This window comes from Pristis pectinata, chromosome 14, assembly GCF_009764475.1.
Source record: "Pristis pectinata isolate sPriPec2 chromosome 14, sPriPec2.1.pri, whole genome shotgun sequence".
NCBI lineage: Eukaryota > Metazoa > Chordata > Chondrichthyes > Rhinopristiformes > Pristidae > Pristis > Pristis pectinata.
This window is the reverse complement of record NC_067418.1, coordinates 8,215,790-8,228,521: the sequence shown is the minus strand read 5'-3', so window position 1 is coordinate 8,228,521 and position 12,732 is coordinate 8,215,790. Positions and strand designations below refer to the sequence as shown.

Below are 12,732 nucleotides of genomic sequence, written 5' to 3'. Positions count from 1 at the left end.
TATTCACACTTGACAACTCTCCCATTTTACAGTTTTGCCAACTAATTTGGATTTGTGTTTTCAGCTTACTGACCATTGAACAAATAGAAAGCATCTTCTTTGAATCCTTATTTTTCTCTTTGGGTCTTCTCTTGCTTATCAATTGCTTTCCCACCAAATCCTCAACAGAACAATATTTTTTCCCTTCTTTGCACTGGGTTTAATTTACCCAAACCACTTAAGCTTGTTCCTTTCAGAAGCTGGTGCTATGATTTATCATTCTGCTTATACAGTGAAGGAAATTGATCATTTGGTATCTGATTTAGAGGGAAATATAGATGTGGTAGTCCTTGGACACAAGAACCATCTGTCCTTCTGTCCTCAAACTAGAGGTCACTCTTTAAAACAAAGGGCTGCCCATTTAAGACTGATCGGGCCCTATTTTTTTCTGAAATTCGAGAGACTTTGGAACTCTTCCACAAAGGGTGGGTGGAAGCAACTTTGAATATTTATAAGGCAGAAGTAAATAGATACTAGATAAACAAGGAAGTGAAAGGCTAGGAATGTGGAGTTGGGGGTTACAATTAACTAAACCATAATCTTAATAAATTGGCAGAGCAGGTTTCAAGGTTGGGTGACCTTCTGCTAATTCATCTGTCTTTGTTCTTCATGTGGTGGAGGTTGTAGGTTTTGTATTTGCTGCAATGTGCTTGCAGGCGTTTATGTCAGGTGCAGCCTATTTTGGCAATGAATTGGCTTACTTACCTGTTCATAGTGAGATAAACATGATAAAGATCCACACGGGATTGGCAGAGCTACATTTACAAACCATTGAAAAGTCTGTTTCTGTCTCTTAATATTTGAATCCAGTTAGATCAATTTTAAGTTTACCTCTTGCCTCCTTGCTGGGTCTTTCTTCATCCTCAGCTGGACAAAGAAAGCTGTTTCTGTATACAGTTGGTGTTTCTTTAAGCTATTAAGAAACTTCACTTTTAACAGTATTACTATGTTATTACTAGGATGACACATTATCACTGTTTCATTCATTATGATTGTATAAGCTGAACTATTCCATACATGTATGATCATTTTAAAAAAAGGCCTGAAGAGGTCCTGAGGAAATTTAGGTCTTTGTTTTTGTAGTCAAAAAAAAATTGCAGAAGTAAAAACTGTAGATGACCAAATTCACTGCGCTACCATCAATCAGCAGCGGTTTAAAATTCAATCACTTTGTCTATGTTGGTTTTGCTCCTCCAAAGCTCTGGTGTACAACCATTTTACAGGGAGAAAAACACGATGATGCTGGAGGAACTCAGCAGGCCAGGCAGCATCCGTGGAGAAAAGCAGGCAGTCAATGTTTTGGGTCAGGACCCTTCTTCAGGACTGAAGATAGGAAAAGGGGAAGCCCAATATATAGGAGGGAAAAGCAGAGCAGCGATAGGTGGACAGAAGAGGGGAGGCAGGGTGGGCACAAGGTGGTGATAGGCAGGTGCGGGGGAGGAGGGGAGAGCAGATCCACTGGGGGATAGGGTCCCTGGATGGAGGTGGCATAGGGGCAGGTGCTACACCTACGGGGGCAGTGGAAGGTTCCCAGGGTGGGGGAGGAGGAGAGGAGTGAACTAGGCAGAAAGGGGTGGGGAGGGGAAGATGTGCTTGGTAGTGGGGTCCTGTTGGAGATGGCGGAAATGGCAGAGAATGATGTGTTGGATATGTAGGCTTGTAGGATGAAATGCGAGGACAAGGGGGATCCTATCCCTGTTGGGTCTGGGAGGGGGTGGAGGGTGAGAGCAGAGGTGCAGGAAATGACACACTGCCATTTCCCTATCCTTTTCCTACCTTCAGTCCCAAAGAAGGGTCCTGACCTGAAATGTTTACCACCTGCTTTTCTCCATGGATGCTGCTGCCTAGCTTGCTGAGTTAACACTTGAGGACCTCTTATGTAATCCTAAACTTCGAGGAGCAGCAGAACCTGACTCCTATAGCACTCTGACATTGGAGTCTAATGGTAGAGCAGCATTTTTAGCCATTACACTGAACCTGTATCATTTCAATGGAAGGGATTGGCCCAGAGGGAGGTGGGCAAATATTGGACAGAATAGCAGGTACCACTCATTTATTCTGGCAGTATGGAGGAGGACTCATTGTGGAATTAGTGATTTTTGTACAACTTAACTATTCAACATTGAATACTAATCTCTTTACTAACATTGCCTGGATTATAAAACAACCAAGGTTCTAGGCTTGTAATAACCTAATGCTGGACCATATTCATGTCTGGCTAGGATATCCTGAGGAAATTTCTTTTAAATGTTTATCAATTTACAGCAAAATGTTAAATTTAAGTCTCTGGATATCAAAGCCATTTAAGAGCTTTCAAATGATAATCTCCTGTCACAGGTAGGGATAAGGACTGGACAGAGCTCAGAGGCCTAATCTGCTGCCTCCCAGATGAATGGTGCCATTCAGTCCATGGTGAATCAGTAATTTCTCACATGGGAAAAGCCAGTCATTGGACATCCTCACACACAGAATGGGATGCCAGCCCAAACTTTTGGATTTTAGAGAATGACCAGTTTCATATTTGAGTGCATTGCACCTTGCCTGCTATCCAATGATTTCTAAAGAGTAGGTTAAGTTTTGAATGATTATCACAACTGTGGAAATTAAGATATTTGCAGCAGTCTATGAAATTAGGATCCCACAACTGGCTGTTAATTATTTCTATTACAAAACTTGTTCTATTTAGGAGAAACACTGTACACCATCCAGTGAAAGTCTCAAGATTCCTTACCTACCCACTTTCACGGGTCACAAACTGTTTACAGAACCTTCCTCTACTTGCTCCCAGGTGCCAGAGGTAGCCACATCCACTACCCAAAATCTACTGTTTGAGGATGAATGTGATACTCAGTATTCCATCGTTAAAGGACAAATCGATAAAATCGAGAGGTTTCTTTGTGTGGACCGGCTCAAGCACACACGAAAAAGGAAAGCTGCTGACCACACGGATGAAAGTGTAATCAAGACCACACCAACTTAAACTTCAGTTGTTTGTGTACAATCTCATTGTTTTTCAACTAATTCTGGGAGTTTAGCAGTTGCTCCCATATTAGCAAAGCAACTTGGGTTGGTTACTAATTTCAACTGTAAATTGGATTTCACTTTTAACTATACAAATGACAAAGGATGACAAAAGGCAAGGCATACTGTTTTTATTAGGTACTTGAAAGTTACAAATTACCCCCATAATGGGATAGTTACTGAAAAAGCTTTCTGCCATTGTCAAAATTAAATTTTTTAAAGTTTTTAGACTTCACGCAGTGGAAATGCTGAGCAAGCTGTTCCGCACCTGGTTCAAGTTCTGTTTCCAGGAGTTAAGACTGTCATACAACTGTTGCCACTGCTGTTTCCCAAAGGTTCTATGTGTGGTATGACTAAAATGAGAAGGGGAATAAACAGTCAATGACATTTTGGTGATTACTTGCAGCATATTAAGAATTCTTTTAATTGCAGCAGTTTACTAAATGTGTGTATGCATCATTATAAACAAGTTTGTCCAAGGGCCTGCAGTAGCGGTGGAGTACTGCATTGTTCTAAAGGCAATATCTGCAGAATTCTGGTGGACAATGAAGATTCAAGGGCACGTTTTCCCATAAAGGTCAGGAGATGATATTCCTCTCACTTAGCACTTCAAATGAACACTGCTGTTTGGCCTTGTTGTGTACATAACGTTTATGTAAAAGCAGTAAAGCAGTTGTTAAGTCGTTTCATTAAACATGCCTCAAATTGTGGATAGTGTAAATGAATGATAGAGATTAGTATGATACTATGGTACACAAGAACAATTTAAGTGTTCATGAGCACATGTTCATTCTTCAAAGGGTGATTTTAAAGTGTCACATAAGGTTTGAACATTTTATCCAGATCTGGCTAGCTTCACATCACATGACAAACAGATGTGGCTATGAATTCTGAGATAGTGTTACAAGCAAGTTAGTGTGATATTGGAACAAAAGTAATGTGACCTCAAGCAACTGAAGTGTAAGGTTCTTAATATGTAACTTCAGACCATCTCCATTTATACAGCTGTGACCATCAAACTGTTTATCTTGTTTGAATGTTTTGAATAAAGTTGAACTTACCTTACAATTACTTTGCGTTGTGTTTGATCAATCTTGCAGTAAACCATCTTCGTTCGAACAGCTGTAAAAATCCAATATTTTTTCTAAATATTGAACTCAGAACAATTTAGTACTAAACTTTGAAAATACAAAGCTCTTATTTACATAATGACTTGTCTTTTCTGTTCAATAAGTATTAAACAGGAAAGAATCTGGCCCTTTAAAGTTTAAGATAACCATGATCCCAGATCTGATGAGGTGCAGAATATGGGATTGTGTATAAAATTTGCATCAGTGAACATGGTACCAACAGGGCATTTTAGTGCTGCAAAGTGTTAACACTTACAGAATGCGATGGGACTAACTCACAGCTCAAATTGTCTGATAATGTCCATCCTTGAGGGAGATTTAAAATTGGTAACAAAATTTCATTGTAGCAGAATGCAGAACAAATGACTTATTAAAACCACCTTCACATTATCATTGGAAAGTTTTTAATGTTTTTGTAAAACCTACTGATCTCCATTTAAGGTAAGTTTAAAATGTACCCAATGCAATTTGTGTTGTTGTGAGGTGTTGTAAACTCTTAAGGAAAGCATCTATGATCTATTTTAACTACCAAATTTACATAATATTTAAAGACATTAGTAATAAAGAACTTAAATTTATCTCATTGTAATGTTTTGCTTTTAAAAAGCAGGCAAAATCTTTTAGAAATGTCCTATATTTGAAACCATTCATTTACCAAAACATCCCGAATTTGTAATGAAAATAATAATGGAATTCAGGCTATGAGCTGGCCGTTCTCATTAAAAGGAAAATTGTTTAAAGCATTCAAAGAAATTAGCACAAGGAACCACAATTAGAAGACTTGAAATGGTGTATCTGCAATTTATGGATAGAAATGCTTTTTTCTCATGTCAGTTAGCAAGTACCAAGTCAATGTTATCAGTTAACCAATAACAAGAAATTTGACATCACTGGCACTGGAATGTGCTGCTTTTAGACCAAAACTATACTCCTGCTACCATCACTTCTGTTTGAAAATATTTAGTAGTGGGATGTGGTTGAAGTTAATAATATAAATACATGCAAGGGAAAGATGGGCAAGCAGATGAAAGTGATGGGAATGAAAGAGGAAAGACAGGAGACCTTTAGTGGAGTATAAATATCATCATGGACTTTTTGGGCTGAATAACTTGTTCCTTTTGTAATCAAATGTAAGAGCTGTTCTAGCTTACTCCCAAAATGTTACCAGATGACTTTAAAAATACAGTGGACAAAAAGGTCAGCACAGACATAGTGGTCTGAAGGGCAAGTTTCTGTGCTGTACAACTGTGACACTTAAAAAAAAAGGTGTGGAATGTACAGAGGTCCAGCCCAGAAATATTTGAGGACAACCATCAATGCTGTTTCAGAATTGATTTGTCCAGAAATGATTCACTCCTTAATTTATCCCAACTCCCACATGGCCCAGGGGTGAAAGGAAAACCCAAATTAGATAGTCATAAAAAAATGTCTTGACTGCAGAATCAGAAAGGAGAACAGATTGAGAAAGTCAACAAGTATTTCCCTATTTTTCATGAAGTGGCAGCTTACAAGGTGAAAATGTCAGAAAGAGCAACAAAGATTTCAGTACATTGCATTTAAAATAGTCCCAGATTTGATTGATATACATTCTCATTGCTAGTAATTTGTTGGGCTTGCTTACCATCAATGACAAAGGCTTCCACATCTTCCTCAGCAATCTGTAACTCTTGCTGTAATGTGTCAAAAGAAATCTCCTTGTTTTCTACTGCCATTCCCATCAAGGTTAAGAGCCTCATCTTTGCAGTGTTCTGTTCATGAGAGAGTCCTGTAGACAACAAAAATCAGTTCCCATTGGTCCACTTCCACTACATTTTTTTAAAAATGAGAATCTGATGTGCATGAAATTGGTGACCTTAAATGAACAATTCCTTCTCATTTATTACCGCATCAAATTTCCACATCACACAATCTCTTGTTAATTACTTTGTCTTTTTAAATATAAAGGTTAAAGAAAACATATGCCTATAATAGTACAACATGAATTAAAATCAGGAATGGTTTTGGACTAACTCCATAAAATGCAATGATTGAAGGGCAACATCATAAACTTTCTTCACAGAACAGAAAGCAAATTTTGCACATCAAGCCTTGAGTAGTGTTACAACCAGTCTTCAGATTTTAATTAAGCATCTCATCAAATGAAGCATTAATGGCACAGAACAGTGAAAAACATAACTCATTTGAATGAGGTACACTAGGGCAAAACTATAGCTACTGCAACTTAATAGAAAATTATACAGGGGAAAAAAATCAATTAGCACACACTATCCCTAATTAACAAATGCAAATGAGATCCTGATGAACTTTATGGAGCACATTGGTGATGAGACTAGGTTTATTGAAAGGGTACATATGTTAGGGCAAAGCAGTTGACAAAGATTGTTGCTTTTGGCCTATCTTGTCAACATTTAATAAAGTCAAATTATGACTTCAGGAATCATGCCATCTATTGGAGATGACCAAAATTTCAACCCATAACTCAATGCCCCAGTGTTCTATAAATATCAAGTAACCCTTTCATTGTCAGAAGTAAACACTGCAAAATGCTAACTAATTCAGAACTGCAAATTTTCATTTATACCTTCTGTTTATGCATGTTATCAGAATATCAAATGACCATGCAGAATGCTAAGCTCTCAGACTGGCATCAGCAGATTGAAGAAAATGGCACCATTCCTGACTAATTCCTGCTCGTCTAACTGGTACCTGAAGAACCACTGGAACACCCTGTAAAGACTTAAAATATAGAACAAACCACACACCAGGTCTCACGTCAACTTTAATTGCTAGAATATCTCAAGACTGAGCAGTACATTTCTTTATTCAAATTCTGCTCCAGAATCAAGACTTGAAAGGAACAAAGCTGTAAGATTTACCTAAAGCAGTTACAAGGGTTAGAGCTGATATGCTGATATAGTAAAACTCATACTTTATATGTTTTATGGAAACTAATCTCTGCTTACAAATGTTTGCAAGAAATGACAGGATTTTTTTTAAAAAAAAAGCAAAACAAGAAAGGCAGTTCGGCAGAAATGAGGTGGACACTCCTGTCTCATCTGTTAATTACTTTCAGAGAATTTCACAACTTGTTCAGTTCCATGGCCATGTTACATTACTGATGCATCATGTGACAGGATCTGCCTTCACCCTTCCTGTCACTGAACAACTTTCATTAACTGCTATTTTATTCAATTGATATTAAAGTGTAACACGCAAGCTCATAAAGCAACCCAAATTCCTGCTATTTGACAGTAGCCACTGACAAAAATACTTGGTAGGAACTCCCAATGCAGTTCTCAGGCTGCCTTGTGTTTACTATGTTTCTGTTTTGAGTTTTCAGACTGGTATGTTCATTAAATTATTGGCATTAAACTGCAGTGCCTGGGTTTGTTTAATGACTCCTTATATAGAGAACCTAATCTTTTGGAAGTAGAGAGAATCTGACTCTGCAGGCAAAGGAGCATCAACTTAACAGAGAGGGACATTAGAGAGTCTGGGTGCACGGTGGCACAGCTGGTTGAGCCACGGCCTCACAGCTCCAGAGACTGGGTTCAGTCCTGTCCTTGGGTACTGTCTACGTGGAGTTTGCATGTTCTCCCTGTGACTGTGTGGGTTTCCCTCTGGTTTCCTCCCATTTCCCAAAGACACACAGGTTGACTGGCCGCTGCAAATTGTCCCTAGGGAGTAGGTAAGTGGTAGAATCTCAGGGTGCTGATGAAAAGGTGGGCAGAATAAAGAGAGATTAATGTAAATGGATACTTGACGGTCAGTGTGGATTTAGTGGACTGAAGGGCCTGTTCCTATTCTGTATCCCTCTATGACACTATCTGATTCACATCATCTCCATTAGGCTCAATTTATAAGACATTTTAAAAAAGCCAACTGATTGACAGGTTCAAACAGGATTTGCTTACAACTACAAGTCAATGGAAGGGTTTGTAGTATTACTCAGATCAAAAGTACTGAGCTGAATGAGTGCCTGGTGATTAGTGACAAGATCTCTAATGTTCAACCTAACATCTGCTGGTTTCCATGATCTCCTTCCCACTGAACAGGTCCCTTTAGCTGAATACCTCCATTTTCTCCCTTCCCCATTGACAATTAATTTTTCAAGTGTGCAAATCAAAATAAAACCATGCAAAACAAATATTCTAACATATCCCATGGACAAACATGCTGTGGGTCAGGAAAATTAAAGATAATGAAGATTTATTTACTGAGATCCCCACTCCTACCAGAGCCTCTAACCAGCCAATTCAATTCTCTCCCACAGTCAAGTGCAATGCACACAGCAAGGAATATGGGATCAGACAACATCCCAACTGCAGTACTCTGGAACAAGCCACGCTTCTAGTTAAGCTGTTCCAGTACAGTGACGACACTGGTGTAACCCAACAATATAGAAGATTCCCCAAGTATGCTCTGTCCACCAAAAGCTGGACAAATCCAATCCAGTGGATTACCACTAGTTTATTCCCAATCAGCATCAAAGTGATGGAAGGCAGTGCAGATATTCCATGTGTGGCACTTCCTTACTGATAACTGGCCTGGTTTAAGTTTCAGTGGGATTACTTGGCTCAACACCTCATCCCAGCCAGAGCAGGATTCCAGCCCCAGGGCATCACTGAAGGAGATCCTCCAGTGTGTCCCGGGTCCAACTATATTCCATCATGAGACCAGGTGCAGGTGGATTGTTTGTTGGGTGACTGTACAATATTCAATATTCATTTGCCACCTCTCTAAACATTAAAGCAGTCCAAACTTGTACATAGCAAGAACCTGACAACATTCAGGCATGGGCTAATCTGTGGTAAGTAACATTCTTATCAAGTTCCCCACCGGCAACATCCTGGGTAGCACCATTGACCAGAAATTCAATCAGACCAGTCACATGAGCACTCTGGCTCCAAAACCAGGTCAGAGGATATCTGGATATCTCACTTACTGACACCTCAAAGCCTCTCCTCCATGTACAAAGCACCAATTAATAGCATGACAGAAGCTCTAACACTTAAGCTCAACCCATCTCGGAGAAAGTAGTACTTGAATGGCACCCCATTCATCAGTCTAAACACTCACTCCTTCCACCAGTGATGCAGTGGCTACAGTGTACACCATCTACAAAATGCTCTACAGTTAGGCTATTCTGATAGCATCTCCCAAACCTGTGACCTCCTCCACCTAGGACATAGGAAGCAGGCAATGATTCCCATGACGGTTCTCTTCCTAGTCATGCAGCACCCAGACATGGAAGTGCATTGTCCTTCCTTCATAGTAGCTGGGTCTAACTCCCTGGGACTCCCTACCCAATGGCATTGTGGGAATATCTTCAGGAGGAGGACAGCAATCCTGTAAAGAGGGCAGCTCAACCATAGGCAAAGGCAATTAGAGCAGGGCAATAAGTAGCAGCCTTGCAGGTATCACCCAGATCAAGAGAAATAAATAGAAATGAACAGATCCACTCAGATGTTCCACCTATGGACTAGAGGCTTAGTGGTATATGGTAGGAGACATCAAAGGAACTCACATTTCCCAAAGGAAATAGAAAATCTCATGGTCCAGCCTTCTGAATGCAACGAACACATGTGGCTCTGTACCTTACATCGTTATTGTAGCAGTATGAAGAAAAGCAGCACATAAACACATCATTTGACTGAACTATACTAGCCAATGTATATGTTCTGTATGCAACCCTTGGGCAGAGATTACAAATGAGGTCTGAGACATTGATACATTTAGTAGCATTTAAAGTTTCTCCAATTACATCTTCTTTAAATGAACTTTTTAAAAAATTATTCAACTATTGTGGTGTACTTGTTTTAATTCATTTCCTTTCCTATTAAAATTCATTTAATTTCAGTAATGGGAAAATTCAGATGACTTCAGTTGGGCAGGATTGAGTTAACAGTAGACATGAGTACATAACCAAATTTCTAAAATGCATTAAACCTCACCATTGCAGAAGAAAGACACAAGCTCTACTGCTCCAATCTCCATGAAAGTCTGTTTGTTTCAGACAACTCATTTGGAACAAGATCAAAAACATACCTAATATTGTCCAAGTGTTTTCTTACAAAACGGAGCTCATTTGCTGCTGGACTGATTTCCAAGCATGAAAGAGACATCAGCTGCATACAAAGTTTTAAAATCATCTCATATTCTGCCAAACAGATTTACTTATTACCATTATGTCAAACTCCTAATGCACCAATAAAGTATTCTGCATCACTAAGCAATTTCTGCATTTGTTAAACCCTGCCAACCAAAAACAAGTGCAATATGAAAATCACATTTTAATACAAATATTACATTAGAAATCATTGCACCTTTTAAACAGTCAATTACACAGCACTGTGGGAGTGCTGAAGTGTTAATTACCACTCCCTACCGGCATGTGTAAATAAGGAGATTGCTGACATCAACACTCCCTGCCTTAAGCAATGAAGCAGGTTATCTATTTAACAGAGTAGAGAATAGAAAAATCCGAACAGCTTTCTGCAGCAATTCATTACGCACATCTTTTCCATACTATCACTCTACTATACAAGTTGCAGTTACGCATGTTTAATCCAATTCCCATCGATCTCTTACAAATATAGTTCTGGGAGATGTGGAGTTTGTGCCATTCGCAGGGTACAGATGGAAGGCTTTAACATGCACAAATAGAGACAGAGCCAGCACGTTAAATGAGGCAGCGAGACTGAAGGCTAATGGTCAACGTAACCCACCCCTCCCTCATGTCCCACCCCAAACAATCTGCAGCATAATGAGAATCTGCAGGTCAGGGTACAAAGTGAGCCCCTAACATAAACTGACCAAATGGCCAATGGATTTTGCCGCACATTCAGGTTCTAAACATTCACTGAATATCTGAAAATATTACGGAAAATTTCTAATGACGTTTTACAATGTAATTGGAAAAATACAATATAAACTCTGGTGAGATTACCAGTGAACAATTTGACTAAATAAATGTCTTAGGCAGAAATCATACACAATTCCTCCTGCAGCACTCTACCTATCATTAACTCTGACCAATATTATAAATTATGACGTGACTTCCCATTAAACCAGTATGATTTAGACTAAATTCATTGTACATTTCAGCTAAGGATTACCTTATTGTAAGCTAAAACATTCTCCTTAAACAGCTCAGGTCTTAGTGCATATAAAACATTTCAAGGAAAAGTAATATATTATTTAAATACAAATGGATATTTTCTTCTCAGGGAGGATGCTTCCTCTGACAAGGTTCATGGTCTCAGGATATAGGGCAAGACATTTGGGACTGAGAAGAGAAGTTTCTTCACTCAGAGGGTGGTGAATCTGTGGAATTCTCTACCACAGGCGGCTGTTGAGGCTGCATTGCTGAACGCATTTGAGGAGCAAGGCTTTTTGAATATGGGGAGAAGAGGAATATGGTATTCAGATAGAGGAGCAGCCACGATCACAATGAACTGGCAAGCAGGTTCAAAGGGTTGAATGGCCTATTTGTAAACAAGAAAAAGTGGGCCAACAGCCTCTCAGCATTCAGTAATGGGCATACTGTTGCAGACAATATCCCCAACAAGAGACCACATTCAATTGTAGAACCCTGACTGAGTTCTTCCACCATCAACGTCCTGGGCATCGCCATTGACCAAAAACTCATCAGCTGCACAAACACCAAAGCTACAAGAGCAGAAGCAGATATCCTGCAGCCACGACACACCTTATACCCCAAAGCCTTTCCACCGTCCCTACAAGTCAGGAGCATGATGCAATATTCTCCACTTGCTTGGCTAAATGGGGCCAACAACTCACAAGAAGCTGACATCAACTAAGACAAAGCAACCTGTCTGTTTGGTCCCCCATCCATCACCCTAAACATTCATTCCCCATCACACTGGGCAGTGGCTGCAATGTGTGCTGTCTACAAAACACACTGCAGTTACTCACTGAGGGTACTTCCCAACTCTCAATCTCCACTGAGAAGGACAATGGCAGGAGGCTGAATGAGACTACCACCACCTGCAGGTTCCAAGTTACACATCACTCTGACTAGGAAATATACCGCAGATCCTTCATCCCCTTTGGGTCTCAATTCTGGAACTCCCTGCCGAGCTGCACTTCAAGTTCCGGAGTAGTTCAAGGCAGTGGCAAATATGATTAATGTTGACCTTGGCAGCTATGCCCAAATCTCCCGCAAAAAAAAACTTGCCCACCCCATATCCACCAATTTCCTAATGTCCAAAAATCCATCCACCTCATCCTTGAACCTACTGAAAAACTCTGCTAAAGAATTGCAACATTAATAGTGCCTGGGTGAAGCAACAGTTTAACTCAGTCCTGTGGCCAGCCCCTTAAGCTGAGAAGTTGCTCTCTAGTTCAGAAGTCCCTAATGGCTAAACGATCCATTTTGCTTAAATGTAAGGATCCAATACCCCCTACTACTTTTCAATGGTTCTCTCAAACTATATCATGTTTAAACTTGGAAAAAATTAGGAGTGGTACTGTTGATCCTTCGCTTAAATTTGAAGATATTTGGAGTCCATTTATTCAA

The 12,732-nt window shown here is 39.7% G+C and overlaps 1 protein-coding gene across 1 annotated transcript in view; it reads right to left on the bottom strand.

Annotated features, from left to right (window-relative positions):
- Positions 1–3,175: 3,175 nt before the first annotated feature.
- The window catches only part of eif3m (eukaryotic translation initiation factor 3, subunit M), a 37,499-nt gene continuing 27,942 nt past the window's right edge, over positions 3,176–12,732 (bottom strand). The window contains exons 9-11 of the mRNA XM_052029107.1: positions 5,812–5,955; positions 4,122–4,182; positions 3,176–3,413 (exon numbers count right to left, since the gene is read on the bottom strand). Coding sequence (XP_051885067.1) covers positions 3,293–3,413; positions 4,122–4,182; positions 5,812–5,955 — 326 coding nt within the window. The 3' untranslated portion in view covers positions 3,176–3,292. The remainder of the gene's footprint in view (positions 3,414–4,121; positions 4,183–5,811; positions 5,956–12,732) is intronic.